The sequence below is a fragment of the Centrocercus urophasianus genome, unplaced genomic scaffold (genome assembly GCF_019232065.1).
Source record: "Centrocercus urophasianus isolate 14NV4802_14NV808 unplaced genomic scaffold, USGS_Curo_1.0 seq_20, whole genome shotgun sequence".
Taxonomy (NCBI): domain Eukaryota; kingdom Metazoa; phylum Chordata; class Aves; order Galliformes; family Phasianidae; genus Centrocercus; species Centrocercus urophasianus.
In genome coordinates, this window is record NW_024884756.1 from 20,956,033 (window position 1) to 20,983,907 (window position 27,875).

A 27,875-nucleotide genomic window follows, 5' to 3' on the forward strand; every position below is an offset into this window, starting at 1 on the left:
TGTGGGAAAAAAAAAAAAAGATTAATAAAAAAGTAGAAGATATATAAAGTCCCAAGGTCTAAGCAACTTCAGCTAGAGAAATAATTTATCTTCCGTATTCAAAGACAACCACCATAACATGCTTGCCCTTTAGAGAGCACTAGATTTCTTTTCTAAATCCTTTTCCTTTCATTCAAGATCTTCAAACCACACAATTGTAGGGGGTCTCCTTTCCTAGTAAAATGTGATATCCTAACATTTAAAGTACACATTAAAACTGATGTGCATTAGTGTTCCAGACTGAATTCACTAACTGGAGATACGTTTGCTACAGAAGTAGGAAAAAGCAGGAGGAGGAAAGTGCAGAAATAAAAGAGTTGCTATGCCAACCTGCAAATACTAATAGCATGACAAATACAAAAAGGTCACAGAGAAAACAAGAGAAAAAAGGAAGAGAAAATCCAGATCAAAAAGTATGTGCATTTCATACAGAAATATGTATTTAAATTCCTTCAAAACTATGCGTTTTAAAAAGAAAAAAATGTACCACAGCAGCATGCTTAAAATCACATTGCCTTCTCCTTCTGATTTACTTTTAAAATGCTTAATTATCTATATCCTAAAGACTGTGTTCAAAAAATAAATAAATGAATAAAAATTAGATTTTCCAGAAAGAACACTTGAATATAATGGCCAACATTTTAACACAAAGTAACAAAAAAGTATAATAAAGCAAATAAGTGTGTTAGAACTAGTTCTGTGGTAATCCGACCATGAAACAACAGGTATCTTTTTGAGATAGAATTCTGTAACAAACTCAAACATGTATCATAGAATGGCTTGGCTGAGAAGGGACACTAAAGACCACATAGTTCTAACCCCGTGCAGTGGGACAAGGTTGTCACCCACCAACTCTGGCTGCTCAGGGCCCATCCAACATGGCCTTCAGCACCTCCAGGGATGGGGCACCCACAGCTTTTCTGGGCAGCTGATGTCACTGCCTCACTATTTCCCTCTGAATTCTAACCTACATCTCCCCTTTTTCAGTTTAAAGCCATTCCCCCTTGTCCTATCACTATCAGACTACTCAAAAAGTTGGTCTCTCTCCTGATTATAAGCTCCTTTTAAGTACTGGAAGGCAGCAGTGGGATGCTCCTGGGAGCCTTCTCTTCATCAGGCTGAACAAGACCAGCTCTCTCAACACACCTTTGTACGAGAGGTACTCCAGCCCTCTGATCACCTTTGCAGCCCTCCTCTGAACCCACTCTAACAGCTCCACATCTTTCCTATGCTGGGGGCTCCAGGCCTGGATGTACTCCAAAAAGGGTCTCATGAGAGTAGAGGGGGACAATCACTTCTCTTTCCCTGCTGACCATACCTTTTTTGATGCAGCCTGAGGTGCTGTTCAGGGCTGCAAGAGCACACTGCTGGCTCTTAAATATAAGTAGAAATACATGAAGTACACTTGTTTATATAAAACTCCTGCAATAGAGTAAAAATAAAATAAGTTGCCCTTTAATGTCTATATGTTACTTAAGTGTGGAGTCAAACAGACATAGCCTTCCTCTTTTCAGCTGCCTGTGGGGACAGGACAAGGGGAAACAGCCATAAACCAGAGCATAGAAAGTTCTGCGTCAATATTTGAAGGAACTTCTTCACAGTAAGTGTGACAGAGCACTGGAATAGGTGCCCAGAAAGGTTCTCTGGGTTCTCCTCTCTGGAGATATTCAAGACCCGGGGGGCCTGATTTGACAGGTGGGTTGGGCTAGATGATCTCTGGAGGTGCCTCCCAGCCCCTACATTTCTGTGATAACAAAAGACAAACCCACCAAAAATACATCTTTCTCACTTGAAATATGGTTACACAATTGTTTGAAATAAAACATCATTTTAAAATTATTCTTTGTCTTTTTAGTACTCCAAAGGACAATACTAATAGTATGCCAATGATTTTTCCTAAGTCAAATTCATTTCTTCACCACAGCAAAGGTAGCAATACTGGGATTGCACACTGAATATCTACAGACATCAGAACATCCTTAGAAGGCCTATGGGGTAAGAGAGGAGGGTGAGCTCACAACTTACACAAATGAGCTTCAAATTACCCTAACCTATTTATCTTCTTTTTTATTCAAGTAGACAACAAGGAGAATACAGAAAACAGAAATTTTATTGTATAACCTAAGTTTTTTTTAGCACAGAATTGCAGATCCAAGAAGTATTTTTTGCGTAAGCTTTGGCAAAACATCCAAAGAGAAATGAACCTTTTGAAGTTAGCCCATTGCTAATTAAAGAACTGCCAAGGCTTCACTAACAATTAAAAACTTGTCTTTAAAATCCCCGATGATTAAACAAAAAAAAAATGCAAACAGCTGTTTTAATTAGCAAACAGCAGATATTAATTAGCTTCTGTAACAGAGTATGCTGGTTCTTTAAGGACAGAACCAGTTTCAGACCAAGCTTGTTACCCATTTAAACAATGAATAGAAGAATTGGAGTCATACACTGCAGAAGAAAAAAAAAAGCTTCTCATTTCTTGTGGAAGTAATATCCTCACTTCAAGTACACAAAAATGAATTTTTTATTTCAAGTAAGTTTTTGAACATACTCATTTTCTGATCTTTCAAGAACTGATGAAGACACATACAGATATTTTAATCAGGGTAGCAAAAGCTGTACCAGGCTGCCTGTGCAGAAGGAACCAAACAGCAACAGTAACTTTCCATAATCATTTTTACTGCTAAGCTGGTGGGATGGAGGAGAATAGTGTCAGATGAAAACACACACCAGAGATGTTGAAAAGAGAAAAAAAATCAATCTCTCAAACTCCTCCTGACCATGAGAAAGCAAGCTGAAGGAACCAAATTATTAACAGAAAACAATTGGTCTTTAGAATATAGAAGGAAGGGAGAGGCTTTTCCTTGGAAGAAAGCACGAAGATAGAAACAAGGAAGTGTTTCTATTTACTTGAAAGCAAATGAATTACAAATGCTTACTCAGAAAGATGAAAGTTGAAGGTACATAGCTCTGAAGCTTAGGAGAAACATCCCTATTACATACTTGAAATACAGTGCTGACTCCCTGAATTGCTACACCGACTGTTTTTTTTTTTCCTTCAATGTTATTTTGAAGTCATATTCCAAACTGCTGATTTTTAAAAATTGTCATGCTTTTATATTCATACTTAGTAACAGGCAAAATTTCAAACTCTGTGGGTTTTCTGACTCCGCAACATTTGAGAAAACTAGTTTTGCTACCTGAATGAAAAAGTTGAAAGGTAACTTAATGCAAAATTTATTATTTTTTGTTAATTAGACTTTTAATTACTTAACTTAATTTGGGTCTTTTGCACCCAGGATATTATTTTAAAAAGTGAAAAAATCACAGCAGGAGTTAGATAATCACTGCCCGTACAAAACGTATCACGGAAACAATTAATTTGCTGGATTCTGATCAATGAAAGGCATTTTAAATAAAAACAAATATTAATTTGTAAATGTAAGGAGGAGAACAATAAAACTTTATCATAAAATATGGAGATACCTATCACTGCACTGCAAAGCAAAACTTTGAATTTGTCTCTGTAATCTCAGATAGATTCACACCTAAACAAATCTAGCTAACCAGGGATCCATATCCCTATTTCATTTATTTTTTTCATTACATATTTCATTACATATTTTAATAACTTAGCTCTGCCTGCTAAGTGGTTTCTGAATAAATTTGTGTCTATACTATAAGTATTTCAGCTTGTCAAAAACACAGTGAGAACATCATATCCCGTTTCCCTCTGCCATGACTACTTTGAAGTGGTACAGGAAAAAAAACCCACAAACACTGTACTATATAAGGCTCTTTAGAGTAAAAGTATGAACATCATAGAAATTAAGTGATGTTAACTGATATTGGGATATAACTTCAACTGTGTGCATGCTTGTGATGCTTATTGCTTTCTCTTCAAATTAATATTACTTTATCTACCAGTCAAGCTGTTAGAGACCAGTGCTACTTTTTCGGCACAGCAGAACACGTCACAGCAGAACTGCTGTTAAAATATTTCAGTCTGTTCCATTTATTAAGGTACTTACTGCACATTTGGATTCAGGTTTTATTATCTATTTTACTAGTGATGATAGCATGCACAAAATTCAAATATTTTTTCTGTTCAAGCATTGTTTTTAGGGGCTCCACTCTGTACACGCAGAGTGTTCGAAAGGGTTCAATGAAATAAAGATATTCCTGAAGGTGAATCTTCTCTGAAAATGCTTTTCAATGACATTTGATTTGTTGAGGTGACCACACTTAATTGGCCTCAAGCTCAACTAGGATCTTGTTCTTTACCAACACTTCTGATATTACAGAAACAACTCTGAATTTTTACTTCAAAATGAAACTATATCAATTAAAGCAATTATTTTTCTATTCCCCAATGATAATACCCTATATCCAAAAAGGCCTATAAAACTTCCACTGTCAAGATATACAAATGTAGTCCTGTTAAAATCTTGTAATTAAGAACAAATTGATTATGATAAAAGCACTGCAGAGAGGCACCTAACAATTCTGAATCCACTCACTGAGTTCTCACGGAGTTACTGCCATTTGGATTAAAATGAAGGAGTCACATCAAATTTTTAGATAGGTCAATATTTCAATTTGGAAAAAAAAAAAAATGACAGAAGTATGATATAAAATATTATAAAGCACCGATACTACGTTATAATAAGAGGCCATTGAGTTGCACTTGATTAAATAAAAATGTGAATAAAAAACTAAAGCTGATTTTTAAATTATTATTATTAAATGATTTCCAGGTTTCATTTGAATAGCTTTCCAAAATTCCAATATTTTTTTTTACTTATATTACAGTACACATCTCCAGTAAATACTACTTCTATATGCCAGAATCATGCCTAATTCAACAGCTCCCACATATTCACAACAATTGAAAACTTATCCTGCTGCTCACTAGTTGCATTCCTTTCAAAGACTTCACCATTTATGGAAAAAAGAAAAACAAACAAACAAACAAACAAACAACAACAACAAACAGTGTTAAGAGATGGTACTTACGAGTACTTAGTCAGCAGGTCCAAATCATTATGCATGTTGATTGGATATGTCTCACTGAGATGAAATAGCTTTTCTAAGGCCTCATAAATGAAAATTATGCAGATAAGAGAAGCAAAAGCTTCTTCAGTAAACCGGGTAATGTAACAGACCAGGGAGCTTGCATCAGTTGCAACAAGGATAATGCACAGGATTGCAGTCCACAGACCAATGCTAGCTCTCAGGGAAAGGTATGATAACCCATACTCTCTAAAGAAAAAATGAACAAACAATACAGTTAATCATTTGTCCAGCCACAGTTTCCTAGATGAAGAAGCAACTCCAAAATAGGCTTTGTATAAGAATGAGCAATTTTGGGAACAGTTTAGCTCTTCAGAAAGAGGGTAAGAAGCAGGGAGGGAGGCAAAAAGTGGAATCAACTCTTCAATTTTCCTGCACGATCAACAATTCATTTGTTTCAGTCAAAACAATTTTCAGACTAAGCAGTTCACTTGAAAACAACCCCCTGATCTTATTTTGCAGATGCTGGAATTCATTCTTCAATGTTTTTGATTTCACCTAACAAGACTTCAGTAGTTATGCATACCAGATCTCACTCACCTCAAACATCAGTTGGTACATAAATAAATCAATGAAGTCAGTCTTAACCTTACTTAGGAAGATTCTATAAATGTCACTGGCAAACTACTACATCTTATAATATGTTAGAAATTTTATATAGTTCTACGTCACTTACTTGCAAAATTTGAATAAAATCTTCTCAAACACTAGAACTGGTCCTGTACTGCCAAGTATAGTGAGAGGCTGTCCACCAAAGAGAGAGTAGGCAATTCCAGTCATGGACGCTCCAAACAACGATTCTATCGCACTCTGAATATGAAACAAAGAGAGAAGTGTGTATAAATTTTCCAACTGGTTCTTTTTTGCAACATAATGATTTGTAGACTTCTAAATAATGAAACAAATATATTTTAAATATGTATTTTAAATATAAAATAAATATATAAGGCATAAAAATAGATTTTAATATATATTTGTCCGCTTGGAACAGTAAAAAAAAAAATAAATACTAACCATGAATCTAGCAACGTAAGTTTGTTTTAAAAAATTCAGATTTAACACATACTATACGACCTTCAGTAGCTTCTCCCAGTAGACCACCGAATGTGATGACAGGAGACATGCAAGCACAGTAGAGAAACAAAAATGATGCCAGACACTGTAGACTGAGAGCATCCCTGAAGTCACTCCAGAAGAATGGAGCCTTTCTTTTTATATCTAAAATCAATCCACCAAAAAATCTAAAAATAAAAGAGAAAATTTATGAAGAATGCTTACTGAACTTTCTTCCACAGTATTCCTTAGTAGCTGCAGAGAAGCTACTCTTCCTTAATCAAATGAAACATACCCTTATAATTCATCCTTCCACAGAATAAAGTTTCTGGGAACTCTGTCCTGATAACCTTAATCAGAAAATTGTTTTAAAACAAAAGAATTTTCATGTTTCTTATTTAAAAACCTCATCACACAGGCCCAAAACTTTTGAACAGTTGTTAGCTCCCATGCATAAAGCCCCAGTATTTTTGTGAAATAATTCTTTTTGTTTTATCAGAAAGCTATTATACTGCACGCTTGCCTACATTCCCATATATAGAGCACATCATATTCCTTGCAAAACTCTTCCTAAATACATCTGACAGTAAGATGAAATCAAGGCTAGAAATTTTCATGGACAAGAACTCATATCTTGTCGTTTACATTACGTTAAATATAATAAAAAACTTAGAATCAGGCATTCCTTTACAATACATAATTAAGTTACAGCAAACGTCCCACAGCGCTCTTTTTCTCAAATGTATCTGATGTACCAGACAGCTCTGAGGTAGAGGAGACAGCGCTACCACCTTCTAAACATAAATGATCCTTCAAGCAACCAACACTAGGTTCATCAGCAAAAGTAAAATTTACAGACTGGCTGGACATTACCGACTTCTACTACACTACGAACAGCAACACAGGAATAATAGTTAATTATCAAGAGTCAGCAAAGTAAAAAAATTGCCTGGCACACAGCTACCAGCATGATAATACTGCACTAAGGCAGACACTGACTGCTTGTGGGCTTACTTCACAATATATTAAGAATGTATGTATTGTCTTATTTGGGACAAATCCTTCCTTCAGATGCGCGTATGCTGCAGCTACCACAGTAACCACAGCCTCTTGTACCAGGGCATATCATGACTTACTGAGGCAAAAAAAGAAATGATGGAGCTTCACAACATGGTGACTTCAACAATAAAATATCTGTTAGAATTCGTAATATGTGACAAGCCTATTACCAACTTTTTCTTCATACAAAAATAGAAAATAATGTTAATTGAGTTCAGTAGTGATCTGACCTCTATAAATAATAGAGTAAGGAGATTTCTGTAATTATATTGTGAATACTCAATTTTTTTCGCCCTCTTCTTTTCTGAAGAAATTCAGAAGTACTATCCTTTTCAGCTTTATAGTATGCAAATGAGGATTAAGGCCTGAAAAAATGATGTGCCAAACTGGTCATTTACAATAGAGCCAGACCATTATTGTTCTTCTGAAAGGGCAACATCTGGGACACTTATGATTCTGAATATGTTTTCACTAACTTTCCAGTGCGTTGCAATTCTGGTCCAGAGTGTCCTCCAGGATGTTCCGGTTCCCCATGAGCTGCAGTCCCATTTGGTACTCCTGGAATCTTACGTTTTTCCTATCAGGGAGAAAAGATACTTTTCTTAGATTTTCACAACCAAACACAAACCTAGCGAAAAAATCAGACTTCAAAACTTGAAAGACCGAACATTTAAATTTTATTCTAAGATTCATCAGCATAACCTCTTCATAAGCAGTAGGGGAGCTGCGTAACCAGAAAAAGTAGAAGTAACTGTGATGTAAGAAATTTAAAGAATTCATCTCAGAAAAATCTTGTTATCAGAAAGCATTTTTAAAGAGCAGCATGCCAAGCTGCTTTGATCATTTCTTGCTCTTATCAGGCCATTGTATTCTGACTTCACTGGAAACTTTGCATAATGAGCAGCACCTTTTGAAAATAATTATGAATAACAAATCATACGTTATATGGCTAAAAGTGCATCACATTATTCAAAATGGATTACAACTATCAAAGAATAGAAGAATAGATACTGATTGAAGAGCTTCGTCAATAGCCACCATTCAGTAACAGCCTGCACTCAGTACTTAGATACAATCATGTAATATTATAAAACTGCCAACAAGAAAAAAAAAGAATTCACTTTTTTCCACAATATTTTCTTCTTCCAAGTCATCTTCAGAGAAAAACTAAGCACCTCTAGGAGGATACACAATAGAATATTTGGGATTTAAGATTTTTTTTTCTTTGTTTCAGGAAACAAAGATATGGCAATAAGTTTAGAATAAAAGCAAACTACAGCTGTTTGCAATAATCAAACATGCTTATTACCAATTAACCTTGAATTTAAGATCTTTAGATCTATCTGTCTTTATTCAGGAGAGAAATAGTTTTGAACTATGCTGATTGTCATCACTATACTATGTTTTCAAGACAACAATTTTCTTAAAGCAAAGTAGCAGACAGAAAAAACATACAATATTTCCATACAGCGACTTTTTCCATACAGCCACTTTGCTAAATGCTAACTTATTTAGACTTAATTCTTCTTAGCAAAACTTCATCAATCTTTAAAAGCACCTGAATTTTACAAGCACAAACCTGAGAGGGAACATTTTTAGGTGGTTCTATTCGGATTGTTGGATCCCATTCTCCAGGAGGGAGAACTGTAACCTGATCAAGAAACTCATCAATTCCAGACACCAAGTCATTGCGGTCTTTTGCTTTGTAAGCAACGTCATGGAACACCTATGAAAAGCAAGGAGGCATATGTGAAAGGAAAAAGAGATGAAACACTCCAAATATTTCACAATGGCCCCTTCTCAGTGAAGATGCCCTTGCATGTTAGGCTCAGCTCTCATTTTATCATCTCCTGGCAGCATAATCTGAGCAGTTATAGAATTCAAGTTTTTTTCACCATTGTATCTGTGCATCAATTTAACTGGGCAGTTCCACATTCCAAGTTCTCTATTATATTATCTCCTTCAGTCATTACAAAATGACTAAAGCCAAATCAAGAATAAAATTACCTCATCTGTCATCAGCGTTGCAATTGATCTTCCAATCTCATGATATTGTTGTCCTTTACCCAATGGCCCAAGAAGAATAAACAAAAATCTGAAAGAAGAAGTTAAATGAAAATATGTAAAAGCAAGGTGTATGCGAGTTACTATACATACTACCAAAATAACTATTTGAAAATTGGACTATAAAAAAATCCCAGATCAAGTACTGTGCATAATATTCCTTCAAGATCCTCAGATAAACATTTAAACATGAAGCTCTGGTTAGAAAGTACATCTAAACAACTTGTGGAAATATATCCTAAGTTTCACAATTAGACTTCTGATTAAGACTAAGACTATCAAAACCCCCTTACGTAACAAACCTTATCTTACATAATAAACATATGCAGATATGTACTACATACAGAAAACATTAACGTTAATTCTGTTAATGTCATGGAACTAATGACTTTATGGTAGTTACAGAAGTATTATTTCATTTTTTCTGATTTTGAAGTTACCTCTGAATGAAAATATTTTTCAATTCAGCTTTGCTCCCAGTAAGAAGACTCTAACCTCTACTCTGGGTTCTTTAAAATGCACAGGATGGGTTTATCAGATGAAATAATTGTAGTTTCCAGGTTTGTAAAAATGCAAAAACAACTTTTTACTAATGAAAATTATTATTTCTAAACCAAGCATTTTGCAAAAAATATTAATTATCCTAATTTTTAATTTCTTAATTTTCTCTAGGCCAAAAATCAAGACATCTGTACTGTCTTCATTGTCACGGGTTTCTTTGTGGGAGAGGTTATGCAGAAAAAAGCTCCTGTTATTTTAAAAATTTAACTCAGTATCTCAGTAACTTTTATACACGTGTACAAGTAAAAGACCTAAAGTCACATTCAAAGAAATTAAAAATTAAAGCAAATTTTATACTATTTATCTGATTGTGAGCAACAATCAGAGTCTGAGCTTTTCATCTCCTAGATGAAGGCCATAAATAACTGCAATGCAGTGTTGTCTTCTGATGAAATTCTATTTTTATAAAAACAGGGAAAGATAAGAAGAAAGAGAAACAGAATACATGCGCTCAAAGCCAAGCCAATAACAACAACAAAGTTGAGAGGCTGCATAATAGTTAAGCCAGTGAATTTAGATATGGGAGAATAGAGCTTTGATCCAAATTAGCCCCAACAGACAACAACGAAGATCTTCTTAGAAGCTTAATATTTGGCTAAAAAGTATATTTTAGACATTAAAACGAGTCTTCATAAATTGTCCTCAATGCCAAAATGTTCATGAGAAAAAATTTAATCTAAGGAAAATATAATCTAATAAAAATTTATGGTCAAAAGTTACATTTCCTTTCATGCAAGTATCTACAGAGTTTTAGGGATGCATATTCACAGCATGTTCTTTATCCATTAACAACCCCTAGCCAATTAAACCACATAGTTTGAATTTTTCCTTTTAAACACCCCTTTTTTTTCTTTTCACCATTTTTTTCTTCTGGACTTAATTCTGCAGTATCACAAGATTAATTTCAGTTCCAGATTAAAGTTCTACCACTTTGCTTTGCTGCTTTTTCCTAGTATTTCATCTATAGAATTGAGAGTTTGTAAATTATTAACCCCATGTTGTAAACTGACAAACTATATTTTCTACTTCCACAAAGAATACATCTAATCACACATTAACGGCACATGTCAGAAGATGCATACACATATTTATGTGCATTTCCGAATATACATAATTAAATTGCAAGTAGAAAGATGTCCTTAACTCATGGTGAGATGAAATTTGCTGAAGGTCACAACACGTGCCTCCAACAGGTACTTAGGAAAACATGAAAAGAAACAAATCTAACAGTACCTAGTTGGAATCGGAACTTCAGCTAGTCCTGTAAGCAGCACTGCAGGCGATAACCTAACAAAAGCAACAACTGCACGGTCCAGGAATTCCAGCTCACCAACTAAGATGTTTGATGCTTCAGCTCCAGGTGGTATCTTTTTCATGAAATGTAAGTCAACCTGGGAAAATGATATCAAATTATCCTATGAGTTACAGATAAGGATTTCTGTTTCCCCCCATTTTGGTCACTTGCTGCATTATATATTTTAATTTTTACAATAATTTTAATTCTTCAGCTTTTACTTCTGTCTTTTGAAAAAGCAATATTTTCAAAAATAAAGGTGTTTCTCAAAAAGAGAAACTGATCTTTCAGTATTTGACTAACATTATCTTAAAAACATAGCTAAAATACTCCAGAAATCATTTATAATGAAAAAAAAGAAAGCACCACTGTCTTGTTAGGCATATAATATTAATCTCCTATTTAATAATTTTATAAAAAACATAGCAGCATCAACATTCATAACATAATTAATTGCAGTAGAAGAAATGAAGACATCTAATTTTTGCATAATTAATAATTGTTAAACTCATTAATTCATGGTTCATAGTTGCCATATTACATTTTCTCTGTGAGAAAAAAAGAACAGGCTCCACTACCCCAAATCCCCCCTTCCACTACTCTGTAGTTTTCATATTTAATGGAATACACTTTTCTTCCACTGAAAACAACAGAAAAGCTAGGACCATAATTGTCTCAAAGGAGTAAGCTGAAAGAGCAAAGCAGAAGAAAAACTTTGGAGTTTTAAGACTCTGATGTTGACTTCTCCAGGGGAAGGGTAGGAAGAGACAAAAAAGCAGCTTCATAATGGCATTACTATGTCAGCTCTAGGTATTTGCTTAGGAATGAGCTCATTTGTACTTACTTTTCTCAGTGTCAGTTGACAGTTTGTAACAAAAATTGACATGGAGAAATAGAGTATATAATGTATGTTTGATTTCATTATACACCAGTATTGTCTACATTTCAAAATACATGAATTTTGTCATTTGCTTTCCTTTTATTAATCTAAACACAACAACAGCAACCAAATCCAACATAAACTGTTAAAGTGGACCATTTTAATGTCTATCTTCCAACCATCTGTCAGTACTAGCATGCATGGGTTTTGGTAATATTTAGAAAATTGCTTTCTCGCAAATGGCTCTGGCACTAAATCAGAATTCAGATATGATCAAGTTGCCTGTATCTGAAATTGAATTTCTCTAAGATCATAAAGAGGTGCCTAACACTACCCCTGAGCTAATGAAGCGTGGTGACCAACACCTCACAAAGTCTAACCGCCATCAAATCAACCTGAGAGGCTGGAGTGCAAGTACTTTTTAAAACTACTAGTGAGATAAATTCTTCTGTTGCCCACTCAAACCACAAAATAACTCTTTAGACTTGAATACAACACATAAACAAATTCATTCTGCATCTAATTTTGGCAACTTACGTAAATTATAGTTGAGATAAATAAAATAATCTTTCAGGCACACATAACAATGTGCATTCTACAAATTTAATAACCTAATGTCTCATATACCACATGCTACAGCTGTCATTTTAAGGTCCACTACCATACAGACCAAAGGACCAAGATTCACATCTTTCAGATATACTCTCTTATCTACCAGCAAATATTTTGAGACAAGTTTCCTGTTAATTGATCAGCTTGAGATTCTAAAATCTATATGCTATTGAACAGAGACCCAAAAGCTGCAACAAATGACCGAAAACGTGCAAAACTGAGGTGCTGTTTCTGTTACCTAATAAAAGCAGAGGTAGCCCTGTAGTGCATCTGGGGCAATGGCAAAAGTTACATCCTTCAAATGCTTCACCTAATCTATCCACCATGCTCCATCATACATTTCTTATTACAAGAAGTCTTTGGTTGGATAGTCCTCATCACATCTTAGTCTTAACCCCAAATTGATGCATATTCATGATGTGGCATTTAATAGCCCCAGAAGGCTTCAATTAAGCACATAAGTAAATGACTAATGTGGAGTTTGCTCCCCTGCAGGGAACCTCAACTCAACGACTGAAGAAGGAGGGGGAGGGCTCCCAGGAACCAAACACAACTTGAAATGAAGACAAACAGAAAAAAACCAACATCAGTCCTCAGGAAAGCCTTGATCTGTATTAATCAAATTTACTTATAAACAGAGTCATGAAGCATTCAAAAACTGATTGTTTTGCGTGATATTTGGGAAAAAAAAAAAAATTAAGCTACATTAAGTATAGGGACACAGTTTTGATTCAGAAATACCATTTACACATAGAGCACAGAAATGTTTTCAAAACAGGCTGCAGTCCCTTAATGCATTACGTATTTCAGGACACTTGAGGATCACTTCAGCCTCCAGGGCAAGCAGCAGTATAAGAGCTCAGCCAGAAACAGTTGTTACACTGCCATCCGCACCCTGCTCACTGGCTCAGCTCAAAGTAGAGGAGTGACAGACCATTTCAACCACTTTCATTGGGTCCTGAGAATACAAAGTATTCCCAGAGAAAGAGTGACACATTTACAACTACAAACATCTCTCTTCAGATTACAGAAGTAACACTCAAGACAGCTTATAGTGATGTGCCCTCATGTTATTCATAAATAGATACTAATACAACCAGCAGTATTGGTGCCATATTCAGATTAAGTCAGCTTTTTGAATCAACTCCAAAGTTCGGAACATTAGAAGCAGCCCAAGGGAGATAGATTAGCGAAGATAAAATACATAAAGAAGTTAAAGTTGTCTTTTTGGAGAAGATAAATGACATTAGTATGTGGAACAAAATTAGAGCAAGAAATCACAATACTCAAGAGAAAATTAGTGTACTGCTCTACTTTTCTCTCAATCTGTGCACATAATTCCAATTATAACCACTGGGAGTTATGTGCAATAGCACCTTTCAAGTGGAAATTGTACTTTACGTATGCATCTTCAAAGGGATAAATAGACATATTTAAAGACGGTTTAAAAAAAGAAGAAGAAGAAGAAGAAGAAGAAGAAGAAGAAGAAAAGAAGAAAAAAAGAAAGAAAAAAAGAAAAGGTATTTAGATTAGAAGTCTCTCAATTCATTTCAGCAAACAGAAGATTTTCATATCCTGACATATCCTTGCCGGTATCCAACGCTGCTAAACCTAGCCAAAGATGACGTGTTGATTTCTTCTCATGTAATTTAACTAGGAAGGGCTCCAGCACTACACAGCTAGGGACTGAAGAGACTAAAGGATGAGTTGTTGCAGCCTCCGTTCTAGTTTAATACAAAGAAAAAGAAGGAGGAAAAACTTGCAGATAGATGATGGATCGGGATTTGAGCCTGCAAAACTCAAAGAAATAGTGGAAATAAGCAAGAAAAGCACAACTGAAAGTCACATCATCTCCTCTAGGCTGTTACAAGCTTCAACTCAGTATGGTTTAATTTTGAATAGCCAGATTTATTTATGTTTAGCACCATTACCTTGATGCTAGAACAATTGGCAGATAGTTATTTTCAGTTAACAATTCTATTAATACCAGCAAACCAAAATCATATATGATTTTCTGTATTCTTAATTTAAAACATTTTTAAAGTTTAGTCTGCAACTTTTTATCATGTCTCAGTTTATAGTCCTTGCTACCTCTGAAGAGCTATGGTCCACAATACATCCCCAACCCTCTTCCTTTCTTCTCACTATCTTTGACAATAAGATCTGTTTCCCATCTTCATCTCAGCCATATATCATTTCTAGTCTGGCATGTTCAGTCAAGAATTCAACTGGTGCAAATAGCTACTGCTGCTAGGAAATATCTCTGGCACCAGATGGAGCAATCACATAACTCTACTTTTAGCTCAGTTGTACTAACATTAAGATTCAACAGATTCAAAAGTGCTGCTCTTCAGAATATTGGTTTAAATCACCTTTCTTCACAACTCAACCTTTGTTGTATTAATGCGTCAGCTGAAGCCACTTATTCCTGTCAGGTCTATCATCTGCATCTAATGTGACAGTTTGTTTTAGATACATACAGACTTCTTAAATTAGGATTCTCCTTTACGTTAAAGCTGAGAAGCTGAACGCTTTTCTTTGCTATTTAACATTGAACTGTCATTGCAATCTCCACTATTGAACAGCTAACATCTTTTGTGATGCGTACTGAAATATCTTGGCTTGCCAGAAGTATTAAGTTATAGGTTTACAGAAACACATTCTGTTTGAGATATCAGGAATCCACAAGTTCAGGTTATAAAAACACAGTTTACATTCATATTTTACTTCTACAAAGAGTACAAATCTGAAAGGTAAATTCAAATTACAAGAATTCTCAATTATCTTTCTACTGAGGCAATTTTTTGTTCATTTGTAAAAACTTCCCCTCCAGCTATACACCTACTATACTTTGGTCCAACAAATGGATATCCACATTCTTACACCGTCATTTCTTATTACCAGTAATTTACCAGGAAAATGAGGAAATTTTTTTGTTGTTGTTACATATAAGCATTACTGCAGTACTTGAAAATTTTTAATGTTCAAGTTAAAAAGTGCATTTCATGGCTTTTCCTAACTCACATAGATTCAATGTATTTAGAAGACCTGTTTGGTAATCATGAAGTTCCATTTGCCACCATTGAACATACTTACCTTGCTAAAGTCAACAGTGCTATTTTCTCTGCTCACATCATTTTTGTTCTCAACACAGGCTGGAGCAGATTGTGGGGAAACAATCTGACCTGCTAAAAAAAATACCATTACAGAATACTAACATTCACTTCTATAAATAAAGCAAGATTCAGTGAAATAGTTGCTAGAATTAAAGAGTGACATCCATTCCATATCAAGTGTATATGAAACATCTAAACATGATGCTTATTTAAATACTTATTTATAGTAACATTCTCAAAAGGGAATATTTACCACATGCAGCTAAGAGTGAGAGAACATAACTCAGAAAATAAGACAATCTAAGATCATAGAATCATAGAATCACAAGGTTGGAAACGACCTATAAGATCATCTAGCCCAACCGTCTCCTCATCACCATTGCCACCACTAGCACTAAACTATGTCACGCAGATACTGAAGATAAGCTTTCTGTGTCAATTAAAGCTTTTTGTTTCTCGAGGTGCTATACTTGAATAAAGTCCTGCATTCATATAGTTTTGCTTTGCTGTCTGTTGTTTTTTTGTTTTGTTTTGTTTTTTAACTACTTTGAAGAGCTGCCAATTTGGGGCAATATATCTCTCTGCAAGATTACTCCTTACTGAATAAAACAGGAGTATTAATATCCATATATTTACTCATGTGTATAACAACATTCTGATTATATAAATATTACAAAACCTAGCATAAGAGTGGGCTAATATAAGAAAGACATTTTGGAAATTAAGATGATTTCATCTCAGTATTGAACACTGAACTTGGCATATATAGAACAAATGTTTTGGCGAACACATTTTCAAAAATTCTTGCAAGGATTTAGTACAGTACTTTACAGAATCTTTATAAAATATCTCAATATAACAAGTGTTTAAGCACACCTCAATCTCATGTAAGCCAACTGTAAGTCTTGTGACCAACTAAATTTTGACAGCAAAAGCTCGAAAAGAAAAACAAGATTAAGTAACAACTTAAAATATATTTTACTTTATACAATGCCAGCATTACTCCCATGCACAGCCAGAGGTCACGCACACTGTGATGCAGGCAGTAGAGCAGCAACACAAACTAGCTGGGTTGATGAGCCTCTCTGCCTTTACTCTTAATGCTCTCCCTGGCATGGCAGGGCCTGCTTATAGCTCTGAACGCCAATCAACAGGAAAAAGTACTGCTGTAGCACATACTCAGGAATAACTGTAGAGTCCAACTGGCCAACAATCAGTATCTTGTGCCCAGCATACATTTATATCCATAGCAAATAAAGTCTCTCATATGACTAAGAATTTATGATGCAAAAACACTGGTTCTGGCAAAAATCAATCCAAACTTGAGTACTAACAAAGTCCATATGTTCAAGACATATGACTACAAAGACAATCCTAAGCTAGGCACATTGTTTGAGCAAATCAAAAAGCCATCGTGTACCCTCAGCATCTTTGTTACATCCATTTGTAGTCCAAGCATGTCCTCAGCCACAGTCAGGAAACAGAACACTTTGTAGGATGCAAACTAAACAGGACAACGGACTTGCAAGAGAAACTCAGCTGTGGTCAGAAAACTACAGCGTTCAGCTTCTGTGAAAACTGAGCAGTTCAATATCCCTCTCTAACTCTGGCCACAAATTTTCAGTATAAACACTTGCTGACAAAAAGGCTGGTTTTCATCAAAATCAACATTTCATTTCCCACTAAGCAAAAGTCTCATGCCACAAATCAGTTTTTAGACTTGTGAAGCATACTGATAGATTATCAAGAGAGGTTTCACTTTTAGGAAGCATAGGCATAGAATGTTTCAAAAATCATTCATAAAAATCTTATTAAATGTAAATATTTCAATTTTATCTCAGATTCAGAACAAAGATAAAAATAAAAACAGAAATAAGGGCTTTTTCCTAGGACTCCAGTGAAATAAACAGAAAACAACAGAAAAACAGACATGACTATTATGTTACTTAACTAAGCAGTTAAAAATAAGTCAATATCAGAATTTTTATATGACAGGAATTCTGGATTAATTTCAGAACAACATATTATTGTAACTTCAAGGAATGTATGTTAAAATAATGTTAAAACTATTAATTCCTAACTATAACATGGGACAACTTCCTCAAATTGGAAGCCATCAATTACTAAATGTGTAAGATTCTTATAAATGGCCATTCAACTTCTCTGTTTTAATTAGAACTTAAAGTGTCACTATCATAGTTCCACCATCACCTTAGCACTAAGTATACCCATACATTACTTAATGCCATTATCTCTATTAAGTTTATGTAGTTTTATAAGAAAGATCCTCTAGCATTCTAGCTATTAAAATAATTTCTATATTAATATGGGATCTGCAGTATTTTGATAGTTTTAATAATGTAACAGAAAAAAAAAATTTTTAAATAATCCTAAAATAGAAGCCATAAAATTTACAGGGAATATTTCTACCAGGAAGTCTTAAGTTTACTTAACTTTTACTTTCTTCCTTTTAGAGAGTCCTCCTTATTCTAAGATCTATGCCAAAGGAAATATTTATAATAATCACTCGTACTAACATCCACATAATGTTATAGAGATTTTGTGCACAGGAAAGCAAAAGAAATAGTAATTATGATCATTTTGTTGCTAATTAGTGATTTACATTTATAGTTTTTCTGGACCCACACTTCCCAAAAATTAAAAAAAAAAAAAAAAAAAAAAAAAAAAAAGAACATGAATACCTACATGGGAGAAAATAACTCTGACCATTGGAACATGGATCATTTGTCATAAATACTGAAGTTTTAACACCATAAGTTTTACAATCATAATTTGAACTGTGAAAATTCTCCTAAGCAGTTACCTTAACAGTCCAAAATGCTAACTTTTAAATGTTGTGTCCACTTTTTTTTTTTTTTGGGGGGGGGGGGGGAGAGGGACTGGACTAAATGGTAGGAAATAAAAGTCACAAACAGCAAGTGTGTGAAGTTTATAAGAATAACATATGTTCTTTTTCTGTGCCAACAGAAGACCTCAGACTTTGATTTTCCCATATGCTGGACTACAACACAACTTTTACCTTGAGGCAGTAAGAGATGTTTAAATAACTGTAACTTCAGACAGCTTTCTGGATTTCGGAACAACGAAGGCTTTTGTTTCTGTTTTTAATTTCACTGGATTGAATAACAATCAAAAAGGTACAAGGTAGAGAAGATAGCTAATTTCACTTTTTGTTATCCATACAATAATATGCTGCAGAAACATGTTTGTTATGAAACAATACAATCTGCAAAATAAGAATCTGCAACCTGATCTCCATGTGGTCCTCCCAGAGAAAGTAAGATAAAAAGCAACTGTTATCTGGAGAGATTTTTACTCCCACACATGTGTAGTTTGCTAAACACCCATGTATTTTACACTTTAAATGGGTAGATACTGTGCTATGGTGTCTCCCTCCAGGCAAAAATGTCTGAAAGACCAGACTGTTTTCATACCTGGTAGCTTCCTCTGTTCCAGACCTACGAAGCCACAAAGGTAGCCTGAACTTTGTGTAAAATTTCATGTTGACTTAATGGAGACTTCTTTGAGGTGAATAAGAAAATATCAATGGAGTAGGTCGAGAATTATACTGATGGCTGCCTAGTGAACACATACATCACCATGTTACACTGGTTTTCCCATTCATTATTCAGTTTGCTAATGCATGTTGGCCAGAACGTATGTGCTTTATCCTCAAGTGCATTTTAATTTCAGCAGCTGGTTGTTTTCTTTGAGTGAAGGACACAATTATCAACACTATGATGACCCCGGGTAACATCAGATAGTTGAAGAGCTAGGCAAATGAAGGGGGGAGCTGTCACACAACACCTGGACTGAAAAAAAAAAAAAAAAAAAAAAAAAAAAAAAAAAGAACAATACACATTTCTTTCCTGATTTCTACTAAAACCTCAACAGTCAACACTGCATCAAATCATCTCTGAAATACAACTACACTGTTTAAGTTTTCTCCAAATTTTACTTTTATAATATCCAAACATATCCAAATGTTCAAATGAACATCTGAAGCACTATGTCCAAAACAAACAAATATACAAACAACTATCATCTAACTCTAACCAGGCTTTAAATACCTTCTTTGAAGACACAATTCTGAGCTTCACCTAACAAAGACATTCATATCTTCTGATTTTAAGGCAACCTTGAAATTCAGTGAGGTCATAACTGAAATGGTATATTGATTCTTCAAATTAGCAGTATGCGCACTAAGCTGGCAAGAATGATGAAGACATAATTCCACCAATTTCTTAAGAGAGGGCACAAAGGTAGCAACATCCCTCCTGTTCTGTTCTTCCTTATTCTGCCCTTGACAGTTCTATTTTAACCCTCTCAAGCAAAATTTTTATTCATGTATTTTATGGCATAAATACTGTTTTGTTTCAAAGTCTAATGTAATAGTTGGAGTACTTATAAAATCTGAAGTTTAAAAGCCATGATTTATCCTGCATGTTCGTCTACATGAATGAAGTCACTTTCTTTGAGATGTCATCAGAAAATTATTCAGATTTTCGAAGTAGCAGACAAATGTATTATCATTGAAATATCCAGCCTACACAAAAAAGAACTTAATATCTAACAGGTAAATTGGTACTGAAATGAGTGCTAAGGTTCATCTATGTATTAAAATGTCAATATCAACAGTTTTAATTTTTTAATTATATTTTAAATTGGTATGAAGTGTTGGACTTTTTATCCAGATAATCTGAACTTGACAGAGCTTTCACTAGAGCCAAAACTCACACAAAGCAATTATGTCATGCAAAGCCACACAATGTAAAATCAGTCAACGTTAAGGTCTGTATTTGTTACACTAATGGATATCCGCATTTGCAGATTCGGAACTTCACATTTTGAGATGTTGATTAGTCTTGTCAAATAAAAAAATTACAGTAAATTAAGTTCACATACAATATACTTTTAGTCTCTAAAATTTAAAGCTTCAGACATTGAACTATGAATATTGTATTTTTTAGTTAAAATACAAGAGGTCTCTAGAATGCAAATGACAAATACCAAGTACAATCTACTCAGATAAAAAAAAAAAAAAAATCACAGTTAATGGAAAAAAAAAAACTGGATGTATCTGACACTTCAAAGGAAATTCAATTGGAAAAAAGTAGTTTATTTTTCTAAACCATATGCATTTCTTCCCATTCAGAAGAAAAAAAAAATCTGATTTGCAAGCCAACTATCACAGTCTTCAGGCTTTTCACTGTAACTTGTCACCAACTTGCCAAATCTAAATGCACTTGCTGTCCATTTAGACTAAAATTCAAAGACTGAAAAGCAGCAAGTTTTCCAAAGTATATATTAAAATTCTAATATAGCAGAGTAGTGATACCACCTTTGCAGAGTGAATTGCATATGTATTTTCAGGTCTCTTAATAACATTTCAAATCATACTTCCACTATACCTGGATAACTACAAGCAGAATTTGGTGCTTGCTAAAAATATATTTTATATAATATAAATTATATAAATTTACATAAATTTAAGGGGATACAGAAGTAATTTCACTCACTATTCTAACACTAAGCCTGAATCTCAAACATAATTCATATGAAGTCATGCAGTCAAAACTAAAATGCTATGATTTGCAATTTTAAAAATAGATGCAATATAACGGATTTACAAAAAAATGGTATCCAAAATAACTCCCCTCCCACTAAAAAAAATAACATCATTCCATGTAAGCTTCTCATAACTGCCATGGCTGCTGACAAAGGTCTGAGATACTTTTTAATCACTACAGCAAGAAGTTGCATGCTGTCAAGAAACTCAGATGAAGACATAGGTGTACACCTGAAATGAACTGAAGCCCAAGCAAGAATAGGTATTTATACTACCTCCAAACCTTCAGGGAGTTTACAGAACCCAAAGGATAGGAGATGAGGAAGATACAGAGATGAGATGAGCCTGTTAGGGACAGACACAACAAAGACAGAGCAAAATGAAGAAATACAAAAATGAATGATACAGCTTTATACATACAGATTTACACATTTTATCATGGGTACGAGGAAATATGAAAAAAAAATATATCAAATGAAAATGTTTTAAAATATAAGTTATATTTTAGTGATATAAAAATCTGTGGAAAATATATTTTTGATTAAAATACATACATTCAAAAAGCATATAAAGAAACACAGTACTAGATAGTTTGAGCTAGTATTAACTAACAGTGGACCTGCCTGCACTGCAAGGAAAGCAGGAGGAACCCACATGGTCCAAAATCACCACTGGTAGAAATCTGTTATACATACAGCATTCACTGTGACCAGCTCCTAAAAATGAAGGTCACATACCTAGAAATGTCCTTTTCAGGGGGCTCCAAGTAATGCCCCTCTGTCTCCATATAGTAGTACTGATATCATCTAGATTTCACATGCTGTAAGCTATCACTGGCATAAAAATTGAGTAGAGTGAAGAACACCATTGGAGAACTGGTAATTTAGACTTACTTGGATACTCTTCTTAATCCCATGCCAAGCATAGACTTACATGACTCGGTATATGCTCATATTCACACAAACAACAAAGTCCAAATTAACCAAACATACCAACCAAACTAACTTGAATAATGCTTGAAAAAGAACCTGTCAAAGTAAATTGCTCCAGCAACTTGTTCAGTTAATTCTGAAGACCCTTAATTTAACATGCCACTGATTTCTTCAAGCTCCTAGGCAGTTCAATAAACAACTTAGAATTTCAAAATTTCTCAAAATCAAACATGATGTGTGATATAACAGAGTTTTTGCACTAGTAGTTTGTTCAGATGCTAAAGAAGAAGCAGCAGTTATAGTTGGCATGTATATGGAACAGAAAACATGCAAAAGATCATGCAAATATGGAGAATGAACACTTCAACAATGTGCATGGAAACAATTTGCAAGTCATTAATCCTGCCATATCTTCTCATTTCTTCAACTTTAATCAGTAAAAGTTCTGCTAGATCCCATTACACATGTATACACACACATGTACTATGAAACCTATATTAAAAATGAAATAGCTAATTAAAGTAATGGAAATGTGTGCATCATGAGAATTGCTTTTCTTAGCTTAATTTTCATTGAATCTGCTACTTTCCCATATTTCACTTGCTTAAATTCTGAATTGTAGAACATTTTAGAGAAGTGGAGAGACTTATGAAATTATTTTAGCATTCCTGTGTACTAGTAGAAAAGTGTTCTAAATTTGCAATGGTCTTTGGCTTTTCCAGATACCAGAGTAAAAACCCTGTTGATCCCCATAAAAATAGGTTAAATTGCTTTTCAAGTCAAACTTCCTATAGGTTTAACAATGATAAAGATTCCTACTTTTAACCTACCTTTTAGAGTATTTATGCTAAAATTACTGCAACCCTCTATTTAGGGGTATTTGGTGTCAAATTAGACTTGAAAAGAAATATATTTTTGCTGCTCTTATGCCAAATTTGACTGTCACTTTTTATTGGAACATCAAAAGCAGGCTTTTAACTCTCACAGTTTTGATGCTTAATGAAAAAGTGAAAGTTAAACACAGCATGGTAGCATTAAAAATGCATGGTAAATGCATAGCACTCTGACATCTTACCCCTGCAGAGGATGTGAAGAAAAGTCATCGTAAACAAAAGATAATACTACTCAATACAAAGCAAATTAACTAGATGGTCTGACACACTATTTAAGAAGGAAAAAGAAAAAAAAAAGGGGGTGGAGTACGTATATACAACCAACTTCCAGCAAAGATATCACAGTGGACCTGACAGCAGCACAACCACGTATGGAATTTAAGATCATGTCTTCATTTCAGATTTCATTCTTGAGTGTCTGAAAATGGAAGCACCGATAAACTACCATGGGTAAGGAAGTTGGATAAAGAAGGGGTTTTGCACCTTCAGCTGTACCACATAGTCTACATGGCAACTCCTCTGAATCATTTATTTCACAGACTACAGGCTGCTGAGGACTGTTATAAGCTAACCTGTCAACACTAAAAATAAAATTAACCAAACTGAGAATCTCCTTACAGCCAGAAACAGTAACTTACTCTGAACCCATCTGAACATGGAAAAATTAAGTGGTCCTTCTTAAGGGTAAATGTATCTCTGGGCTGTATGTTCATCTCTCTATATATTCTGGGCTGCATATATTCTCTCTCTACATCTTTAATAATAAGGAGAGGGAACAGTACCACTACTATTGACAATACATGAAATATTTTCTTTTGAACAAACATTCTACATAATATTTGTGCACAAATGGGTATAAATAGGTGAAAATTATGCCTTGATTGGATTGTACCAGTTTGTTCTCAGGAAACAAAAAGGTGTCTCAGAGTGTAACTAACAAACAATAGCATTAGATGTTTATAACTCTCAATTTTGCTTTTTTCAATTTATTTACTTATTTAGCTCATTTTTCTTACCTTCACCTGACCCAGAGTTGTATTGTAACAACTCATTATTGTATCATTAAGAGAAGCTTATACACATGTTCCACAGTAATCAGAAAAGAAATATGTTTCTGCAGTGAGTATAATACTGTAGCTGAACTCTAGTATTTAGATCATGAGGCAATGGCAAGAGAAAATGGTCAGAAGACTCAATTCCTGCTCTTGATGCTTCTAATGACAGCAAACCTCGTGAAAGATGAGCATCTCAGCATAACGTCTGCATAATTTACACGCCATTTATTGTGGTAGGTTACCCACACCACAGATATAATTAACAATGTCTTAAAGCCCATGAGATGCTTATCTGCACTTGTCTTGAAGAGAAAAAAAAGATTATGTTTGGAAAACCAAAAATTTAGACTGGAGATTTATTCTGTACTAAAATTAGCATAATGTTTACAACTCAGATAATAAAATAAGATTACAAATTTTTAATAGATCAATGGATAAAAAAATAGAAACTTAGAATAAATCAGCCCTTCTTTATTTTATCCTAGGGTCATCATCTATTTTGAAGAGGTCAATACAAGAGAGTCCCTAATGTGCAGTAGCATTTATGGAATGCAAGCAGAAGAGCAGCACTTCAAACTGATCAAAAGACATCTGTATCCAAAAAGACCCTTTTTGGAAAGCTCTACTGTAATTTAGATAAAAGGCTGAATTATCCTGTATAAATGTACCTACGATCATTTAGATTTGTTTTGTTGTATTTTTATTATTTTTTTTAAACTTAATGTAAATAACATAACGTAAGCAGGTGACTTTTTGAACCAGAAGTTCTGAGGGACCTATACAAAAGCACATGAACAGGAATTGTAGTTTTTCATCTTGCACAATAAAGACAAACAAATGGAAACCTGTAATAATATGCTCCCTACTTATAGAATCACTTAACTGTTGAGTATATGAAACTAGTTTTTTAACATGCTACACTGATTCTGATCAGAATCTATTTCTTTGAGAATTAAATAGAGATACTAAGGTTCAGATACACACACACACACACACACACACACACACACACACACACACAAACACAAAAAAAAAAAAAAAAAAAAAAAAGTAGTTAAAATTGAGAAGTTTCTGGAATGAATTGCTGCATGCATCAGGTCCACTAATATAGAAAGAGTTAGTGAAATTGAGCTTATGATGTTTTCACGGTTTGACCTGAGGGGTCTTTTTAAGGAGATCTATTGCATATTTTCATATAAAAATTACTACAGAAAGTTTGAGGATTGCAAGCTTACATCTTTTCTCCCATGGATTATGAGAAATAGGATTGCATTTCTTTACAGTTATTAATGAATATTTGTTTAAGACCATCAGCAAAAGCTGAATAAAATAAATAGGAAAGTTTTGTTTTCAAAGTTGTTTTAAAGATGGGTAATCATCCAACATATTTTTACTGCTTCTGTGCATACATACATACAAAAACTCAAATCTCAAAAAAAATTTCTCTTACTCTTGAAATGATATTTTGACATGATCAGTACAATTCTATTTAATACCTCTTCAATTGAAATTGTACATTTTCTTTCAGGTCTTACAGCATTCCTCATGGAAGCAGATAGATTTAGAAGTACCTATTACAATCTTTACACAGCAGCAAGTGAAACTAGTAAACTGTCCCTGAAACCAAAAGTAATCTTATCTCTGTATAGACAATCTCAAGCTTCCAGACCAAAACTCATTACAGTACTCTCAGTCTCCTTCCATCCTACACCTCACAGCATACACATTCCTCTTTCATCCTACAACTTCTCTGTGCTTGGCTGTTTCCTCATTCTCCCCCCTCCACCCCAGCTTGCAGGTGAGCTCAGTAGAGTGCTGAACAGAGACACAGTAGGATGGACTAAGAATTCACTACAACCAAGGCAACTTCTGGAATAAGAGTCACTAATTACCATCCAGTGGTGCTCAGACTAAAATGTCCGGGTACTGTGATTATACTGGATATGGAGGATCAGTAATACTGTAGCGGATAATGCCAGTGAGTTAATTGTAAATATCTGCAAGTTTCGTTAGATGTGCCTGTTTTTATGTAAATAAGAGGCAATAAGAAAATATTTTCACTACAGTTATGCATAACAATAAGCTTATAAAGGCTTCTATAAAAAGTAAGAAAAAAATAAATATTTTCCTGTCAAACCAGTCTGCAGACTTGCTCATTCAATGCTTTCATAAGCATAATTTTCCAATTACTGATTTTCTGAAGGAATTAGGTACAGCTCATGTTCTCTCCCCAACACTGTCTTGAAAATAATTTTCTCAATTTAACCCTGCAAAGTCAACTATGAAATCTGAAATGCACTGCATATGGCGTCAAGCATGTACTCAAGCAGTCCTGCACTGGGAACAACATCCCACACCAATTACAGAATGACACACTGACAAAGCTAACCTGCCTGCAACACTTGAACTAGTTCAGCTGGACATCTCTGCACAGCACTGAGTTGTTCCAGATATTTGAATTTCAAAGTTAAACAAGCGTGTTACTAAATGTATAAGAGGAACCACTCTCGCATATGAAAGGTTCTATTTTTACACAGGAACTTTGCAGAGCATGATCACTGAAGTTCAAACTCTGGGTACAAAGAACAAGCAACACTGTATAGGTAGATTTTACTGAAAGTTCAAAATGCAAAATAAAGTAATACATTACCATTTTTATCCATGGAATGTGGCTCAGATTGCTTCTTTCCTATATCAGCAAAGGATCTCACAATTGGGATCCTATTGCTCAGTTTCTTCTGGTTCTGATGGTGATGCTGTTTCAGTAATGCCTCATGTACTCTATGACGAATATCCTCACTGAGCTGCCCAGAGCCCACCTGCTGGTCCAGAATCATATCTGAAAATAAATAAATAAATAAATAAATAAGCATGTAAACACAACAAAAGAGGGGAAAGACGAAAAAATTTCAAAGAAGTTGCAGTAACAAGTTAGTATCCTACAGGATTATAAATCAAAGATATCTGTTCCTTTAGCACAACAAAATTCAATGGTATGTTTCATCTAAATGTGTCAGAAAAAAAAAAAAAAAAAGAGGTTATTAACATAACAAGCTCACTACCTCAAAAACATTGGAAGTTCCCATGCCAAGATCACCTTGGAAATCAGCTTGGAAATCATTTCCAAAGCATTCCCATACACAATACCTTTAAGCTCAGGATTATGATGTATATAAGGTATCATCTCCTACAGAAAACCAGCACCTTATTTGATACAAAAAACTGTATTCTCAGAAGAAATAATTTTTGGATTCCTTTCATACTTACCACAGAAGATCATTAAAAGTACTGCTTTTTACAACTACATTATTTTTAGTATATTTATTTAGTATATTTTAGTATATTTAGTATATTTTTAGGGTTTTTTTTTCTTTTTTTTTTTTCTTTCTTTTTTTTTTTTTTTTTTTAAATGAGGTAAGATACCAATAACCAATAGAATCTCTCTCTTACCCAATGCATATGTCCATGCAAGAGTGTCACTATATGGATGTGTGAGTAAAATTAATCCCTATGCTAAAAAAAAAAAATAAAAAAAATCAGTCACTTTTGCAGTTCACTGGCAGAAAACGTTCACATACTAACATTCAGATATATTAATTAAGAGGTAAATTATACATTTCAAATGGGAAAGAACTGTTGAGAATTTTGTAGCATTAT

General features: G+C 34.3%; 1 protein-coding gene across 1 annotated transcript in view; it reads right to left on the bottom strand.

The window, feature by feature from the left end:
* The window catches only part of SLC4A10 (solute carrier family 4 member 10), a 119,140-nt gene that overhangs the window by 25,574 nt on the left and 65,691 nt on the right, over positions 1-27,875 (bottom strand). The window contains exons 6-14 of the mRNA XM_042822479.1: positions 26,869-27,057; positions 15,729-15,820; positions 11,080-11,237; positions 9,229-9,316; positions 8,801-8,947; positions 7,698-7,798; positions 6,176-6,350; positions 5,786-5,919; positions 5,053-5,298 (exon numbers count right to left, since the gene is read on the bottom strand). Coding sequence (XP_042678413.1) covers positions 5,053-5,298; positions 5,786-5,919; positions 6,176-6,350; positions 7,698-7,798; positions 8,801-8,947; positions 9,229-9,316; positions 11,080-11,237; positions 15,729-15,820; positions 26,869-27,057 — 1,330 coding nt within the window. The remainder of the gene's footprint in view (positions 1-5,052; positions 5,299-5,785; positions 5,920-6,175; positions 6,351-7,697; positions 7,799-8,800; positions 8,948-9,228; positions 9,317-11,079; positions 11,238-15,728; positions 15,821-26,868; positions 27,058-27,875) is intronic.